This window comes from Colletes gigas, unplaced genomic scaffold (assembly GCF_013123115.1).
Source record: "Colletes gigas isolate AHSC1104 unplaced genomic scaffold, ASM1312311v1 Colletes_gigas_Sc00015, whole genome shotgun sequence".
In the NCBI taxonomy this organism is placed as follows: domain Eukaryota; kingdom Metazoa; phylum Arthropoda; class Insecta; order Hymenoptera; family Colletidae; genus Colletes; species Colletes gigas.
In genome coordinates, this window is record NW_025106644.1 from 5202804 (window position 1) to 5222587 (window position 19784).

At 40.2% G+C, this 19784-nt stretch overlaps 1 protein-coding gene across 5 annotated transcripts in view; it reads right to left on the reverse strand.

Annotated features, from left to right (window-relative positions):
* Window positions 1-19784, reverse strand: part of LOC122399922 (sodium/potassium/calcium exchanger Nckx30C) — a 95496-nt gene that overhangs the window by 2431 nt on the left and 73281 nt on the right. For all 5 annotated transcript variants that reach the window (XM_043401005.1, XM_043401004.1, XM_043401003.1 and 2 more), the window contains 2 exons: window positions 12926-13061; window positions 8793-9045 (listed from right to left, as the gene is read on the reverse strand). In XM_043401005.1, the coding sequence (XP_043256940.1) occupies window positions 8793-9045; window positions 12926-13061 (389 nt within the window). The remainder of the gene's footprint in view (window positions 1-8792; window positions 9046-12925; window positions 13062-19784) is intronic.

The following is a 19784-nucleotide window of genomic DNA, read 5'->3' on the forward strand; positions in this document are numbered from 1 at the left end:
TTTCTCGAAAATGGGTAGGATTTCGGGGGTACGTCTATTCACCAAAAATGTTTGCAATTGACCCTTCTAACTTAATATAATTTTTTGTCGTATGATTTGAAATTTTTGAATTTCTTCTAAAAATGTTACATTTTCACGAATTTTTTTCTCAAAAGTGGGCAGGATTTCGGGGATATGTCTATCCACCAAAAATGATTGTAATGGATCTCTGTAATTGAAAATAATTTTTCCAGAATAATATGAAATCATTTAGTTTTCCTCGCTTTACCTTTACATTAATATTAATAATTAATAACGTGAAAAACTTAGCTGGAAAGACACAGTCTTTGTTAATAATATCGAGATTAATTTGGTCGGACGATACCAAACAACGAGGAGAAGCAGCATGGTTGAATTTATGAATGCACGTGATAATTGGAGGGAATTTGCCTACTTTGTTCGGTATCGTTGCGACAGAATTCATGGGGCGAGACTAGGAGGTGCGACAACAACGTTTCGAGAGTAATTTTCTTTCCGTTCTTGGTAGCAACAATGTAAACAGCTACGTCCGCCAGCTGTGTAGCTTAATCCCTCCTCTAACTACATGCAAAAGGTAAACATTGTTAGTCGTTTTAAGTCACTGTGTAGGTTCGCGTAAAGACGTGTTTGAGTATCCTGTTACGCGAAAAATGGAACGCAATTTAGAGCGAAGGGTTTGCGATAAGCATTTCCGGTGAAATGCGCCGTTTACGAAAAATTGTCCCGCGAGTTTCACCGCCGTGTTTATTTGCCTTTTTCCAGCCCTCGAGAATCTTCGCGAGAAAAAAAAAAAAAAAACAATGTGCACGGTTAACAAAAAATTAATCTGGACAGCCAGAGTGTAGCTTTGCATTTAATCGTTATATTCGTAAATATTTTAACGAGGTTGCGAAGCGACTTTGCGAATTACAGTCGAGGAATTAGACTGGGTGATAATGGACCCGTCAAAGGAGCCCAATTTACCGCTATACGAGCTCGCGGGATAATAAATTCCGAACGGGGCTTAAAAAGCCGAGGTTTGAACAATGGAGAATATGTCCAACTTGTCTTACAGGCGCGTTGAAACAGATTTTAATGAGCAAGTACGGGGCCCCTGGAAATTATCTAGCTTTTAATTATCTTCCGCGTGGAAATGGCCGCGAGGTGTCGCCACTGCTCCTTTCGCAAAAACAATCGAACGAGCGTCAAATTTATTACAATAAAATGTATCCGACGGTACGAAATAAGAATTAAAATGCAAGTTTAGTCGTAAAATAAATCGTCCGATGTCTCGAGAACCGTTCGACGCGTGTAATTGTTTTTCTGGCTCGTTAGCGGGACCGTCTGTTCTTTTTGTTCGGAGCCTCGCGGCCATTTTCCTCCTCGTCCTTCGGTTTCCCTATATTCTAATTTACCCGGGTTGCATATTTATCGGCCGTGGGTTCGTTATCGTCCCATTTTTCCCGTGGTAATTCCACGGCCGAGGATTTATCGCCGCGGCCCGCCGAATACGAAGACGTTTAAATTAATCAACTCAATTAGCCTAATTACTTGCAAACGACTTGCGAGCCCCGGCGCAGCTTAATTTTTCTCGAGGTAACGGGCCGCGGGAGAATGTTTCACCGGGAGCATTTATTTCCAATAATTAATAAATCGGTCCCCATGTAAATAGAAATTACGAACCAACGTCTGTCGATTTACTTGCCTCGAAAGCTATCGAAAGTACTTCAAAGTATTTTTAAATAATTCAGAATTAAATAGGAGCAGTCGCTATGTCCGACCAATATTCGATATTTCTACTTGCAGCAGTGTTTTTTAAATGTTTGTTGGGTTACAGTGTCGTTTGTTTCCTGTAAATCTATAATACTATATTCAGAACTATCTAAAAAAAATACTAAATAGATTCTAAACCAATACAAATGCTCCCTGAAGCCAAATTCAAGTAGTATGAACGAATATTGGTCAGACGGTATGAATTTCAATGGATCAAAGACATTATGGTTGTTCCGTAGGAGAAATAGGATAGAAAATGTAGAATAAAATTTTTTCCTACGAGGCTCCATTCACGAGAAACTTCGATCTAATCGCTATGTCCGACCAATATTCGATATTTCTACTTGCAAAAGTGTTTTTCAACACTTACTGCGTTACAATGTTGCTCATTTCTCGTATTTCCACCTACTATACCTAGAACTAAGTGAAAAAAATACTAAATAAATTCTAGACCAGCAAGAATACTCCCTAATGCTAAATTCAAGTAGTAAGAACTAATATTGGTCAGACGCGCGAGCAAAGACGCTGTAAATCTAGCAATTTCTCTACAAATCTTCATCGTTGGTCTCACTACCAAGTAGGACACTAGAATTTAAACAAATTCGAAGAGTTAATCGATTGGAGATATTTCTAAATAATTCAGAATTAAATCAGAGTGCTTACGTAGACTACTCAGTGCTTTGATCGTTAATTAAAAGAATTATTTGGATGAGGTTCAGAGCAGAGAATAGTCAGAAAAGGGGGGAGAAGAATTGTTACTTGTCTTAATGTTTTGTCTATGACTTTGATTGGGATTATAAACAATAGAAATAGAATTTCAATGGATCAAAGACATTATGGTTGTTCCGTAGGAGAAATAGGATAGAAAATGTGGAATAAAATTTTTTTCTACGAGGCTCCATTCACGAGAAACTTCGATCTAATCGCTATGTCCGACCAATATTCGATATTTCTACTTGCAAAAGTGTTTTTCAACACTTACTGCGTTACAATGTTGCTCATTTCCCGTATTTCCACCTACTATACCTAGAACTAAGTGAAAAAAATACTAAATAAATTCTAGACCAGCAAGAATACTCCCTAATGCTAAATTCAAGTAGTAAGAACTAATATTGGTCAGACGCGCGAGCAAAGACGCAGTAAATCTAGCAATTTCTCTACAAATCTTCATCGTTGGTCTCACTACCAAGTAGGACACTAGAATTTAAACAAATTTAAAGAGTTAATCGAGTGAAAATATTATTTAAATAGTTTACAATTGAACTTGTTGCAGAACAAAGGTCGAATTTAATCAGAGTGGCTTTGTGGGTAATAAATATTTGAATTATTTTTTTTTTAGAGAGTTTGGAGGTATTGGGGGAGGGTTGCAGAGCTTCCTGGATCCAGGTTGGTGGGAATGGCGGGGAAAGCGGCGTGCCAGTGACTCTGTGCCAGAGGAGGGAAAGGATCTACGGGAACGCGTGGGCTCTGCGGCTCCCCTATGGATCATCGTTGGAAAATGAGTCGTTTCTGGCACGGTATTTCTGCTATTTCGCGCGCCAACGATATAATAATACAGGAACGACGGGGGAACGAACGGGTGTACGCCATTACGGTGAAATAGCGAGAATACTTGAATGGGCTGCCGCAACGACCAATTCCGCGCGTCTCCTCTTGGCTCCGACCAGATCGTCGCTGGAAATTCCAATTTATACGTTTCGCGGCCGTTCGGATCCTCGGGTTTCGTACAATAACCGGGCATCCGGTTCTCACCGACCCGATATTCGACGGTGTTATTCGGGTCGAGGGATGCTCGGGAATCTCAAAGATCTCCAAAAGATTTAATAGCCTTAAAGAATCTCCGAGGCTCGAAAACTTTCCAAAGTCCTCTGGGAAAGCCCCGGAGCCTCGGGACATTCGGAGCTTCTTAACTTAATCGCCTCGCATTTCAATGTGCTCCGCCACCCGAAGGATAATGGATATTTAAAACCACCCTTTCGATACGGTTCGATCGACAGTCCGCAAATTATTTATATCTACGAAACTGGCGTGCATTTTTCTTTGAAAAAATTCATGCGTCCAGGTTGGATATGTGCGAATAAATGCGCGAAGTTTCAATTTCATATCACGAATGGTTTTATAGTTATTAAATTCTGAAGCTGTTCTTATTTTAGCATGCTAGAACAACTCCATTAAAATCCTTCTCAATCTCTGAAGCTTGTATCTTCGAAACTATTAGGTATTTTTGTTTGAAAAAATTCATGTATCCCAGTGTAATATGTATAATTAAATGTGCAAAGTGTCAATTTGATATCTTGAATAGTTTTTCAGTTACAAAATTTCAAAAATAACCTTGTTCTTGCATGCTGGAATAACCCCTTAAAACTCACTCAATCTCTGAAGCTTGTATCTTCGAAACTATTAGGTATTATTGTTTGAAAAAATTCATGTATCCCAGTGTAATATGTATAATTAAATGTGCAAAGTGTCAATATGATATCTTGAATAGTTTTTCAGTTACAAAATTCCAAAGATAACCTTGTTCTTGCATGCTGGAATAACCCCTTAAAACCCACTCAATCTCTGAAGCTTGTATCTTGGTAACTATTAGGTATTTTTGTTTGAAAAAATTCATGTATCCCAGTGTAATATGTATAATTAAATGTGCAAAGTGTCAATTTGATATCTTGAATAGTTTTTCAGTTATAAAATTCCAAAGATAACCTTGTTCTTGCATGCTGGAATAACCCCTTAAAACCCACTCAATCTCTGAAGCTTGTATCTTGGTAACTATTAGGTATTTTTGTTTGAAAAAATTCATGTATCCCAGTGTAATATGTATAATTAAATGTGCAAAGTGTCAATTTGATATCTTGAATAGTTTTTCAGTTACAAAATTTCAAAAATAACCTTGTTCTTGCATGCTGGAATAACCCCTTAAAACTCACTCAATCTCTGAAGCTTGTATCTTCGAAACTATTAGGTATTATTGTTTGAAAAAATTCATGTATCCCAGTGTAATATGTATAATTAAATGTGCAAAGTGTCAATTTGATATCTTGAATAGTTTTTCAGTTACAAAATTTCAAAAATAACCTTGTTCTTGCATGCTGGAATAACCCCTTAAAACCCACTCAATCTCTGAAGCTTGTATCTTCGAAACTATTAGGTATTTTTGTTTGAAAAAATTCATGTATCCCAGTGTAATATGTATAATTAAATGTGCAAAGTGTCAATTTGATATCTTGAATAGTTTTTCAGTTACAAAATTCCAAAGATAACCTTGTTCTTGCATGCTGGAATAACCCCTTAAAACCCACTCAATCTCTGAAGCTTGTATCTTCGAAACTATTAGGTATTTTTGTTTGAAAAAATTCATGTATCCCAGTGTAATATGTATAATTAAATGTGCAAAGTGTCAATTTGATATCTTGAATAGTTTTTCAGTTACAAAATTTCAAAAATAACCTTGTTCTTGCATGCTGGAATAACCCCTTAAAACCCACTCAATCTCTGAAGCTTGTATCTTCGAAACTATAAGGTATTATTGTTTGAAAAAATTCATGTATCCCAGTGTAATATGTATAATTAAATGTGCAAAGTGTCAATTTGATATCTTGAATAGTTTTTCAGTTACAAAATTTCAAAAATAACCTTGTTCTTGCATGCTGGAATAACCCCTTAAAACCCACTCAATCTCTGAAGCTTGTATCTTCGAAACTATAAGGTATTATTGTTTGAAAAAATTCATGTATCCCAGTGTAATATGTATAATTAAATGTGCAAAGTGTCAATTTGATATCTTGAATAGTTTTTCAGTTACAAAATTTCAAAAATAACCTTGTTCTTGCATGCTGGAATAACCCCTTAAAACCCACTCAATCTCTGAAGCTTGTATCTTCGAAACTATTAGGTATTTTTGTTTGAAAAAATTCATGTATCTAGGTTGGATATGTGCAAATAAATGTGCGAAGTGTCAATTTGATATCTTGAATAGTTTTTCAGTTATAAAATTTCAAAAATGTCCTTCTTCTTGCATGCTAGAACAATCCCTAAAAATTTTCCTGGATGTCTGAAGCTTCCATCTTCGAATTGGGTATTTTTCCACGAAAAAATTCGTGAGCCTGAGCATGTCAGATGTAAAAATAAGGGAATCCGTAGATAAAGATTGGAATCTTGGGGGAACCCTAGGTTGGGGCTGGTGGTTGACAGGAACGACGAAACGATTGATTTAGGCAACCCCGACTGTATCTATATTATCCAATTAAATACATTGTGGTCGGCGTACACGTTTCCGATATTTCCAATAGGGAACGATAGGGAATCTGTCCGGGAGGCCGTTTCTTTAGCCCCTTTCAAGAAGTAATCGTTCCCCGACGTTCGAGCAATTTCCGTTCGCCGAAGACACCACCCTCCCCCTCTTTCCGCGCGCGATCGATCGTAAAGCCTTAAGGAAACTTTGCGTGTTATCCGACACACGAAAGGAAAAGTCTCGGCGATACCGCCCCTGCTGCGTCAAGATTCCATCCAGAAATGTACACACGACGACCATTTCTCTTCGCTTTTAGGTTTTCATTCGCGTTAGAGAACGATCGCGCCCCCTCTGTTTCACCTTGTCTATAACTTATGGCCCTTTCCACGGTTACCAATAACTCTTTCGTAATATACCCAGACGTCCTTCTGGCTAAATACTTCCTAGCAAGGATCAGAATCTAATCTTCTTGTGCGTAATAGAGAAGAAAATTTACTTAAATTCTTGATATTACCAGGTATCGATAATGAGTTTAAATAAGAAATACCAAGGGGAGTAAAATTGTTCTTTTCTGCCTTGATAGTCTGTATCACTACCCTTAGAAATGTCTAATTTTGTTTCTTAAATGCTCGAGAAGCTACGAACGTAAGAAAAGAGATTGTTTATTTTGGGGGGGCGGGTCTTGCTGAGAGCACGTGGCCACGAGATCGTTGGTAGACTAATTTTTTACGGAGCCCTCGCGATGATCCCTTCAAGCCCCGGTGCGTCGCGTAACGAGGCGAATTCCCGATTTCTGTGAAATAATTGTCAGCGTGTAGAGGACCGGCGAGAATCAGCCGAGCATGTTTCCCGGCGAGATGAGTGGCGACTAACGAGAGATTCCACCGGCTCAAAGTGACGTAATCTTATTACTCGCGCCTTAACCGCCCCTCGGAATAATAGCACCCCCCCCCCCCCCAAACGATCTCCGGAACTCGACTATAACCGTAAATTTACCTAATTGTCTATGGGGCGGGGAACGAATCTGCTAAAATCTACGATCTTTCATCCCTCGAAAAAACATCGAGCTCCCCAAAAATAGATTTTTGACCATCTTCTACCTAGAAATTACTAGAAATTTCTCTGACTGCTGTTCATTTTAAATAAATAAATATTTCTTTAAATAGCGTGATAACAATAATAACCTCGAGGGATGAAAATTTAAAATGGGGTGAATATTGCAAATATATCCAAATGGAAATATTTGGTGAGAAATAGATTAGCAATGAACGCGTATTAATATGAATTTTCAGTGTTCAGGGGCGTCCATCAGGATTGTTTGAGGGAAACGTTTAAAGCGCCGTCGAATCGATATGGGGGAAGAGAGGCTTTCCTTAAACGTATCTCGTTTCGTGTGCATTAGCGACAGGCTCGGAGAAGCACGTATACGGCCGGCAGATTATGTGTCTCGCGTGAAAATTGCTATAACCGATGCCCTCGATAACCGCGACGCGATGGCCACTTATAAACGGAGCCGCGTAAATCCATACGCGACCTACATCGGACTGCGGGGGAAAAACAAATACCGATGAATTAGTCTCGTACGGGACCGAGGGACACGCTCCTCGCTTTTATTCTCGGGATTGGCCCGCCAAAAGGAGCCACCGTGTCGTTTTCTTTCATCCATTTGCGCCTCCACGCTGCAATTATTCCACAAAGCTTTCGAAACGGCCGCCATTTTCGTCAGGGGGCTTCGGTTCTCTATTTATCCTGCAATTATTTTAATCACTAGAGGCTCAAAAATATATCTTTTTACAATAAATAATAACAGAGACTCGATTGAAGCGAGCATGAATGAATTTGGTGGGGAATTTCTGTACCCCATTTTGTTTTCTCCTGGCACCAAATTTCTCGACGCCATTTTGGTCTCAATTATTTTCGATAGGTTAACCTAGAAAATAACAGCCAGTTATTCTTCGACACATCCCTTTTTCCACCATTTTATAATATATAATTATTACTAGAGGCTCAAAAATATATCTTTTTGCAATAAATAATAACAGAGACTCGATTGAAGCGAGCATGAATGAATTTGTTGGGGAATTTCTGTACCCCATTTTGTTTTCTCCTGGCACCAAATTTCTCGACGCCATTTTGGTCTCAATTATTTTCGATAGGTTAACCTAGAAAATAACAGCCAGTTATTCTTCGACACATCCCTTTTTCCACCATTTTATAATATATAATAATTAGACTACGGATATTTATGCATTTATGGGAAATTTAGATTGTGAAAAAACTATAGAATGCATTTAATATGGAAAAATATAACAGAAACTGAAGTAAGATAAGAATTATTGTATTTAGGGGTTGAAAGAACCCTCTACGAAGCTGTTATTTTATTAATTTTATTAATAAATATATGAATTTGCATAAAAATCCGCAGTCTAATAATAATCCATGTGCAATCGAAGGTACTTGTGTAGTTGAAGAAAATTCCTAACGAATTTCACATTTCTAAGAAACTTTTGGAGGCTTCTTACACTGGTACCTATAATGGCTGTAATAATTAATATTTTCATACGAAATTTTTCTAAGAAGTGGTCCAAGGAATACACTTTTGAGAACACCGAACACCTATCAGAAAAAGTTTCATAGTTACGTCGAAAAAATACTTCGAAAGCTGCCTTTATTTCAGCCGTGACAGTGGAAGATCGAGGAAACTTTAGGGATTATCCTGTATACTATTATGGAATGATTGATATAGAATATGGTTTGTGCTGAATATCCGCGTGTGCGCGAAGGATCTTACCCAACTGTGACGTCGAAAATGTTGCTGCCCACGGAGCTCGACACGGCCATGTCGCCGAATCCTTTTCGCGCGACGATCACGCTGGTGATCAGGTCCGGGATGCTGGTGCCAGCGGCGAGGAACGTCAGGCCCATCACTTCCGGCGGTATGCGAACAGTGTCGCCGGCCACGTTCGCCCACCAGACCATCAGGTACGAGTACGCCGCTATCCAGAAGATCGACCCGATGAACGTCACCGCGAAGAGCTTCTTCCCTAAAAAGCAGACACGTTTGGGTCTCAGCGATCCTCGAGTCTCCTTTGTCAGAACGAAGGGATTCCCTCACGATTGGATTATCCCCGTCTCAATTCCAACCCCCCTCTCATCGGGGAAGATTCGATCACCTCGAACCGAAAACGGTCCTACCGAAATTCTCACCTTGATCCCCCATTCTACGGTCAGACATTTGCCGAGGAATTTTTCGTTTCACCAAAACGTACGAAAAGTGAAACCGAATAACACCAGGACAAAATCAATTTTCCCTTTGGCGCAACGAACTTTGCATAACGCAACGTATTTATAGATGGAAATGGGTCACCCTGTAGATAGGTCGCGGCTACTGTAGGTGTTATCGAGCCTCGCCACTGCCTGAAACCGGAAGAAACCCCGGAAATAAGTTCTCCTTTGACCGTCGCGACGACGGAGGATCCGTATTTAAAATATTTACAACCGCCATCTTTGGCCCGCGACAAATTCCAAGTGGAAATCGAGTGAACGCTGTCTCTGACCAATTTAGCTCCCGCGCGACTTTCCCTCTACGAATCTAACATCCAAATGATTGGGTTCTGTTCGAGAAAGCATCGCTGGACTCGTATCCGCGTCCCCTTTTCGCTGGTTCGAGCGGAAACCTATCCGGATTGCCTCCCCTTTGACGGTTCGATGTTCGTAGCGAGTAGAAAGGGTCGATCATATATCAGACCGGCCGCGTATCGAGCCCCACCACGCCCAAAAGACTTTCTATCGCGATAATCTAATTCCACGGGACGACTATACGCGATTAGATTCGACCGTCCGTGACCAGGACTCCGCTGTTCCGTGGATATTAAAATTATTGGGTTTCGTTCGACGGGGATACCTCCTCCATTCGATTGGGTACTCGTCCTCTGAAGTATTAAAATTTTTATACGTATCCACCAGGTGCTCTGGTCGTTAATTAAAAGAATTATTTCGTGTTCGTAGCGGAGAATAGTCAGAAAAGGGTTGTTATTTGTCTTAAAGTTCTGAAGATGACTTTGATCGGGATTGTGAAGAATAAAAATAGAATTTTGGTGGATTAAATACATTGTGGTTGCTCTATAGGGGAAATAGGATAGAAAATGTAGAATAAAATTTTTCCGTACGAGGCTCTATTCGCGAGAAACTTCGACCTAAACAGTATGTCCGACCAATACTCGATATTTCTACTTGCAAAAAGAGTTTTTTAACGTCTATTGCGTTACAGTGTCGTTTTTTTTGCTGTAAATCTATACTACTATATTTAGAACTGTCTAAACAAAATACTAAATAAATTCTAAACCAACATAAATGCTTCCTGAAGCCAAATTCAAGTAGTAAGAACAAATATTGGTCAGACGCTGACTTTGATTGGGATTATAACCAATATAAATAGAATTCCAATGGATTGAAGACATTATGGTTGTTCTGTAGGGGAAATAGGATAGAAAATGTGGAATAAAATTTTTCCCTACGAGGCTCTATTCACGAGAAACTTCGACCTAAACAGTATGTCCGACCAATACTCGATATTTCTACTTGAAAAAAGAGTTTTTTTAACGTCTATTGCGTTACAATGCTGCTCATTCCCTATATCTCTACCTACTATACTCAGAACTATCTAAAAAGAATACTAAATAACTTCTAAACCAACATAAATGCTTCCTGAAGCCAAATTCAAGTGGTAAGAACGAATATTGGTCAGACGTCCGAGTAAAGTCGCAGTAAACAACGGAATTTCTCAACGAATCCTTGTCGATCATCTCCATACCAAGTAATTGAACGAAAATAAATATTACCGCAAGCTTTTGATTCATTTTTTTTTTTTTTTAAATGCAAAGTCAGAGTCGCGAGAATATTCCCGTTTGTTCGAAGGCGACTCCGAACGAAGTTTGTTCAGCGGGCGCGACTAAACTGTACCGACTATTTCGTGGCGCGGTTCCGCGGAAGCGTGGCGGAAATTTTTGCCAGCGGAGCGCGTCGAACAGGCAGTCGCAGCAATTTTCCGTAACAATGAAAAGCGACGGCGTCGGGGCCGTTGAATGGCTGGCTGCGCGAGGCAGGCGACAATCAGTCGTCGATTCGAAATTAGCGTGTCAATATCATCTTTCGTCGGCTGGCATTGTGCTCCGTTGAAATACAGGCCGTTAATAGGCCGCGATAATGCGCCCCGTTACTGATTGATAGCGCCCCCCCCCCCACCCCCCAGGGAAAAGGTTTTGAATAACAGACCCGGCGGTCGTCCAGCGTCGATCTTAAGGGACGAGACAATTTTTTTACAGCACAGGGGCCTCCATGAAACTTTTCACCACTCTCCAATTATATTCTTCAACGTTTCGAGAGTGCAAATAGTTTTTTTCCCGTTAAATTTAATCGATTTTGATTTCTCGTCGGATCAGTGGTTGATATTTCTACTTAAAAAGAAGGTGTGGCGCTTCTCAAGTGTTTTTCGACCGAATATTATTAAACTTGAAGGGGTAAATGATAATAATATTAGCGAATTAAATTGGCTGTATTGATTTCGGAGACCTTGTCCGACCGGTGGTTGATATTTCTACTTAAAAAGAAGGTGTGGCGCTTCTCAATTGTTTCTCGACTGAATATTTTTTAATTTGGAGGGGTAAACGATAGTAACATTAGCAAATAAAATTGATTGTATTGATTTGGAAGACCTTGTCCGATCAGTGGTTGACATTTCTACTTAAAAAGAAGGTCTAACACTTCTTAACTATTCCTCGACTGAATATTTTTTAATTTGAAGGGGGAAATAATAATATTACCGAATAATAATTGCCTCTGCATCAATTTTGAAGACCCCGTCCGACCAATGGTTGATATTTCTACTTAAAACGATGATCTAACACTCTCCAACTGTACTGAGCGTTGTGTGAACTAAAATCGTCCTTAGAAAATGGAAAATTATCGAAGCCACACACCTCTGAACACAAAAAAAAGAAGTGATGCTTGCAATAGACTTCTAATTTAATTACGAGATAAATATAGTTTAAATAATTATTGCTATGCTGTAAAAAAATCGTCAAATATTACTTCTTATATGTTACTTTTACCCGTTGGGGGCTCGTTCAATCGTGTGTTCCAACTAAATTACTAACTTAATCAATATATTAACAGATGGGGGTCGATTATGAACGATTATTTAAATTGCCAGCTCTCCGTGGACCTTTTTAATCTTTTGATAGAATTCAGGGACCCACCAGAGTCGAAATAAACCAGTGTTTGGAAAAAATTGAGCGAATGGAATGTTCAGTTGGAAGAGGATCGCGCCACGAATAAGCGGAAGAAGAGAAAATGAGGTCTGAGGTAGATTGCATATCGATCTACCATTTTCAACCCTAATTCGCGGATGGTCCGTCGCGAACAGTCGATCGTCCGCAAAGATTACGGTTCCATATTCAAATTGTTTCGCCGGTGGACCAGCAGACCGTAGAAATTCGAGAGTTCTACACGGTGTCGTGTAATTTGTACGAGGCTGGGGATTAGTAGAGATCGCGGTCGTTCCGAGGGGATGCGGAAAATTGCCGATTTTGATTATTGTCCTCCAAACATTTACCATGTAATCTCTTGTCAAAATATTGCGAGCATAAACGGAATAATTGCGTTGGTGGAAAGGTTGCCAGTTTCTCGAACGAATGGGAAAGGGCACGCGTGGGCGGCGTAACTCAAAATACAACGGAATTTTCTGGCCAGGCCACGACGAAGCAGTCGGTCACGAGGACAAGCCGTGACGGTGGATAACTTCGAAAGGTCAGCCACGAGTTCCGGTTACACTTCAGACCGAATCACCCGAACGAAACTTTCTTCCAGGGTGAAATTGCACGTTTCGCGAGAGATATAAATTAGTTTTTATTCCTCGTTTCTTACCCCTCGGTGTCCTCGTGTCTGGTAAGGTCAGCCACAGAGGGAAAAGGATGGGCGCTACCAAAATGTAAGATAGTCTTTTCCTGGGACTGCTGGGCCAGCCCATGTTCAACGCCTCCGGAGGTTCATCCTCCTCTCCCTGAAACAATAAACACACTCACGTGAAGACACAGTCCCCCCCCGGAAAAGGGTTCTAATCCTACAGGGATGATAGCACTCGAGTTTACGAAATTTCTACAGCGACACTGCACGTATTTTGTAACTTAATGATACAGAAAATGTTTGCAGGCCTTAAAGTTAGCACGTAACCCGGAAGTCACATCCCGACAGGATTAGAGTTAAAGCCCTTCGTTTCAGGGAATTTCGGGCGAGGAAAATGCTCTGCTTCTCGTATCATCCGCGTAGATTTACGGTTTTCGCGACGAAAGTTTACCAACGCCGAACAATGTTATTAAAAATCCCGAAATAATCGAGCTCATTTTTTCAGGGATTAAGCACTTTTTTTTTGCACTTGGGGGTAGTTTTGTTCATTTTTTTAAATCGGTGACTTCCTCCTTTCATTTCCCATTCTAAATATAAAATTATGGAAGTCACAACACTTTGTTTACTATGTTCTGCAAGGCGTAAAATGACGAATTGTAAGCTCCAAAAATTAAAATTAATATTCGTGCAAAAATATTAGAATTCCATATAATTTTTTAAATGTATATTTAATTTTGTTTAAATTTCTTCGCGCAAGGAAAGGCCACGAAAAAGAATAGATTTGTTTAAGGAATACCTCGTCGATAGTAAAAGTGTGCTGATTTTAATAAACAAAAGTCAAGAACAAGTGAGTAGCCTCATGGATGGTGAAACTTGCGACGCCATTGTACACGGTAAAGGGTGAACATTTCATCACCAAAAAATTTCTACGCAATCTACAAATACCAACGAATACGTGTACCTAATTTTTAAGAAGAAGATTGAACAATTTTCCAGCGAAAAAAATTCGAAATCATGGATGATGAACCTCATGGATGGTGAAACTTGCGACGCCATTGTACACGGTAAAGGGTGAACATTTCATCACCAAAAAATTTCTACGCAATCTACAAATACCAACGAATACGTGTACCTAATTTTTAAGAAGAAGATTGAACAATTTTCCAGCGAAAAAAATTCGAAATCATGGATGATGAACCTCATGGATGGTGAAACTTGCGACGCCATTGTACACGGTAAAGGGTGAACATTTCATCACCAAAAAATTTCTACGCAATCTACAAATACCAACGAATACGTGTACCTAATTTTTAAGAAGAAGATTGAACAATTTTCCAGCGAAAAAAATTCGAAATCATGGATGATGAACCTCATGGATGGTGAAACTTGCGACGCCATTGTACACGGTAAAGGGTGAACATTTCATCACCAAAAAATTTCTACGCAATCTACAAATACCAACGAATACGTGTACCTAATTTTTAAGAAGAAGATTGAACAATTTTCCAGCGAAAAAAATTCGAAATCATGGATGATGAACCTCATGGATGGTGAAACTTGCGACGCCATTGTACACGGTAAAGGGTGAACATTTCATCACCAAAAAATTTCTACGCAATCTACAAATACCAACGAATACGTGTACCTAATTTTTAAGAAGAAGATTGAACAATTTTCCAGCGAAAAAAATTCGAAATCATGGATGACGAACCTCATGGATGGTGAAACTTGCGACGCCATTGTACACGGTAAAGGGTGAACATTTCATCACCAAAAAATTTCTACGCAATCTACAAATACCAACGAATACGTGTACCTAATTTTTAAGAAGAAGATTGAACAATTTTCCAGCGAAAAAAATTCGAAATCGAGATGTGGACACGGTTTGGAGATAGACTCGGGTGACTCTTTCTAATTAACACGTCCCCTTAATCCGCCCGGACGGAATTAAGCTCGGGGCGAGTTTTATCATCCGCGATACACCCGGGCCGGTCGTTTATTGTTTGGAAAATACAATAAAGGCACCGTTGGAAGCGCGGGGGTTGGAAAAACCGCGGGTCGCAAAGGCGCGGAGGCGAGCTCTTGTTCATCCTCGGCTAACCGCGGCACAATGGCCCCGTAGGTGTTTGAATCTTCCAGCTGGAAATCGTTTCGTCGGTATAATTGCCGCGTAACACAAGACCGCGGTGCACACCGATAATTTCGTTGCACGTTTCCCACCGCCAGTCCGACCAGAAATCGGCTTTTCCACTCGCGGACCCCCAGACGACTTCCCTGACGAAACACCGGGTCTGTTTAGAAAATCCACGCCCCCCCCCCTCCCCACGTGCCTGTAAATCACTCCAGACGTAATCCACCGCGTCTAGTCGTTTAATTCAGCGGTTCTCAAAGGGGAACCATGAATTTAAGGGGTTTGACATTATATGGATCGGACGGAAAATGAATATTTGAATTTTTTGATGGATCGAGAGGTAATCGGTGATTCTAATTTCACTCTACAAACGAGAGTAAGTCTACAAAGTGATACGAGGCTAGTTAAATCGAATAATTAGCGAGAAATACCATAAATTAATTGGCTGGAAGCTGCAATGTGTGAAATGGCGAATTGTTAATATTTTATCACCAAAAAATTTGTATAGAATCTAGAAATAGCAATGAATATGTGTACCTAAGTTTGAAGAATATGATTGTACAATTTTCCTGCCAAAAAATTCGAGATCCAAGGATAATTGATATTAGAATTTTCAGATAGATTAATTGATAATTAATGACTCTAATTTATGTTTGTTTAACAAAGAAAGTGTGTAGAATTAATATTTGAACATTTATACAATGTTTGATTTAGGGGAATTTACTTGAGGAACCGCCGGGAAGTGTTAGACCTTCTTTTAAAGTAGAAATATCAACCACTGGTCAGACGTGGTCATCGAAATTCATGCAGAGGCAATTTTATTCGCTAATATTACTATTTGCCCCTTAGAATTTACAAATATTCAATCGAAGAACACTTTGGGAAGTTTTAATCCCATTTTTAAGTAGAAATATCAACCACTGGTCAGACGAGGACTTCGAAACATTTATTATTTCATCCAAAGTCGATAAAACGTAACGAAAAAAAACTATTGGCACCTTGAAATATTAAAGAATACATGTGGAAACTTTCTGCTGTAAAAAAATTTGTGAATTATCACTTCTCGTTTTACCTTCAAGAGGTTAGGAATTATATGGGTCGATCAGAAAATTAATATTACAATATTCGGAGGGATTAATCGACAATCATTGATTCTAATTTCATTCTGCATACGATAACAAGTCTACAAAGTGATACGAGTCACGTTAAATTGAACAATTACCGGTAAATATCATAAATAAATAGGAGGAAGTAGCGGCGACAACGATAAAACATTCGACTACGAATCTCGATGACCCCAGTTCGATCCCAGGTGTCCGCACAATGGTTTTTTTCGTCGATATACCGTAATAAGAATTTAAATTGTTTCCGGTATCACGGTCCTGGGCTTGCCATGGGTTCGCACTCTGGGGACAAACCCGGGGAATAATAACCCCCGGATGGTGTTATGTTCGGTTTCGATCGAATCAGGGGATTCCGATGGCGTTTCCAGAGCGGCGTACAAACAGGAAGGATGTATTATAGATTGGGATCTCGAAGACAAGAAGAGAGAGTAGGATCGATCGAGAAATGGCGACCTTGGGGGTCCCCCCGTGCTAGAAAACGCGGAACTCGGGCGGAAAAGCCATCGGCTGGTGACTTTGCTTCGATTATCCGAGGGTTAAAAGAGGGACTGAAATAGGCAATGTGCAGTGCACCGACGCCGGGTGTAGCCAGAATTGACCCAGATTCGCGATGCATTCAAAATGAAAAGGCCTTCTCACTCATTTAGGACAAAGAGGTTCGAGAATCCCGCGCGAACCAGCTCACCCAGCTAATATCGCCCAAAAGCTTTCTACCCGTTAATTCTTCGAGGGGGGAGGAAAATCGAATCATCGATTCCCGAAAAAATCCCCCACCGTTTCGAGGAATCGATTCTCTCGAGACGACCGTGAAAGTGGAACGCACTCTCTTTCTAGGGAATTTCGAGGAAGAGGAAGAAGTTCCAGAAACAGAGAAGACTATTCACAAAAGATATTAAGGCGAGAGCTCTTAGATCTGACCAACTTTCACGTCGAACGATTCAAAAACGAAAGTCCTGTCCCGGGGAAAAAGCCACTCTTCGCGATTGCCTTGTTTTCAGGCCGACCGCTGTAGAAAACGACCCAATTTCCAAACGTCCTGCCATTATTGCTGAGTGTACGCGACAGGTCGCGATCGAGGCACAAATGAAACCACGATTCCTATAAATCGCCAACTGTAAAATATTTTTTTACGACGCGGACCGATCGTTCGCGAAAGTTCACTTTGAAACAGTATTAACCCCTAACCGTGACGTACATAAAAGACCGTAAAATATCTAAAATTTGCCACATTTTCTTGGCGCATTTGGAAAGGGGAAAACCGCGAGGGAAAATACATTTTCGAAACTGTAAACTCGTTTGGACGAAACTGGAAAAGCTTAAAAAGTATTATCGGTACGGTTCGAATATCAGCGATCATAAATCCCGTCTATGAAAGAATTTCGCGAAAAAATAAAATTGGACGATCCGGCTACGGATGATTTTTCACTGTATTATTCATCGACGGGACTTTGTGCGCGAACATTTCCCAACGAAACTCAATTACGGATGTTATAGCGCCAATAATAAATTGATTCGAAGGGATCGACCGTTTCGAGGGTCTGGGGGAAATATATTCGCCAAAAAAAGTGTCGTTACTGTTTCGAGAAACCATTCGAGGATGTACGGGATTAAGAGTTATTTTTTCCAAGCTTTTATTTCATTTCTCTGTACTTTAATGGCGACTGCGTGTCTGGAAAAATATATTTTCGAATTATTATTATTATTATTAGTCATTTTCGAATTATATCGTGATGTTATGATTTCGAAAACCCCTTTGAGAACGTTTCGATTTTCTACAGTATTAATTATTATTTTTTGCAAGCTTCAATTATATTTTCCTGAATTTTAATGTTACGTTTTCTGAACATCATAAATAATATATTCTCCAATTATATCGTGTCGTTATGATTTTGAAAATCCATTCGAGAACACTTTGATTTTCTACAGTATTAATTATTATTTTTTGCAAGCTTCAATTATATTTTCCTGAATTTTAATGTTACGTTTTCTGAACTTCATAAATAATATATTCTCCAATTATATCGTGTCGTTATGATTTTGAAAATCCATTCGAGAACACATTGATTTTCTACAGTATTAATTATTATTTTTTGTGAGTTTTAATGGGAGAAAATGGCGGTTTCTGAAGAGTGTTTCGACCCGTTTCGCGAACGATACGTCCTCACTCGTGATCGATGAAGCAACACGCGGCCTTCCAATGCCAAAAGGTTTCCCACCCTTGGCATAGACTCTTCCTATAGGTCAGTTAAACGGGGAACTATCGAACGATCGACGCTCGCGACCCAACGAAGTCCGTACGAAGTCTATATTTTTTTTATTATCAAGCCTGGTCTTGAATAATACAACGAAACCGACCTTCCACGTATTTAATCAAATTACGGCCTCATCGTTCGTGTTTCGAACCGTCGTCGTTCACGATCGGATCCATAAATCACGCCGGGACGTGGACGCCAAAGTTTTCCCGGCGTTGTCGGAATTTTTCAATTCCGTGCATCCGTTTTGAACTTTGATCGTTCCATGTTTACGATTTCCAATTTTATGCACGCTCTCGCTTTATCTGCGTTTCTTGGAACTTTCCCAATTCTCGACCGTTAAAAGATTCACCATCCTCTTCGCGGTGTGACCCAAGAAAAATCTAAAAAAAAACGATAAATTGCAATGAGAATCGAAAGAAATTTGTGGTTTGGTTGCTTAAGGTTGAGTTTCTTTTCGTTTATCCGGCGGTGCGAGGAAAAGTTTAGGTGAATAGTTTGTCAGGGGTGGGCTGTCCCGGGAAATAAGGCGTTCCACGGCTCATTTTTCGAGCCATCGTTACGATTTCGAGACGAATTTCAGATAACCGGGCGACAACTGCTCGTCCAATACAGAATCGTAGAATTCTATTTCACAAGCAATAAAAATACCCACCAACCTCGAAGAGAACAAAATTCCCCAGATTATTTTTGCATCCCCCTCGAAGAGACGAAAACATTCCAAGCACGAGTTGCAACGCTAATACTGTGAAAGTTGTGGCTGGGGAAATCGATGATCCATAATTGACACCGTGCTATCCGACAACGAGTGTACTGATTCCGGAATGGCCCGCGGGGGAAACGAGATCAGAAGAGGGAGGGGGGGTCCCCCGGGGGCTTCGCGACGGGAAACGAATTCAAATTACGGGGAGACCCGTGCAAGAAATGATTTTGATTCATGAAATGAAATGAGTGTGACTCGGGGGGGGGGGTTGCTAGGGGGGCCATTGTTGCAACGAGTCCCCCCGTCCACGCTCGAAATTCACGCCGACGTTTTCGCCGGCATTGCGGCTAACGGAGTTCGGGAGTTGGCGGCTGCCACTAACTATAATACGTTCGCACGCCACTCACGGACTGTCGATACCGAAATACTTAGGGTCTCGGGGCTTTCAGGAGTCGAGGTCGACCCCTGGATCGAAGGGGGAAACCCACTTCGACGAATTGAGAAAAAATAGAAATGTTTTCGATGCTTCCGGGGAGGGGGGTTTTAAGAATGACCTAGAATATCGAAGTAAAATTGGGCAAAAATGACGAAGTTAGAGAAGATCGAGTACATGTGAACAATGTAATATGAGTGAAGCTTGAAACTAACTGCTCTTTTAATGTTTCTGCTG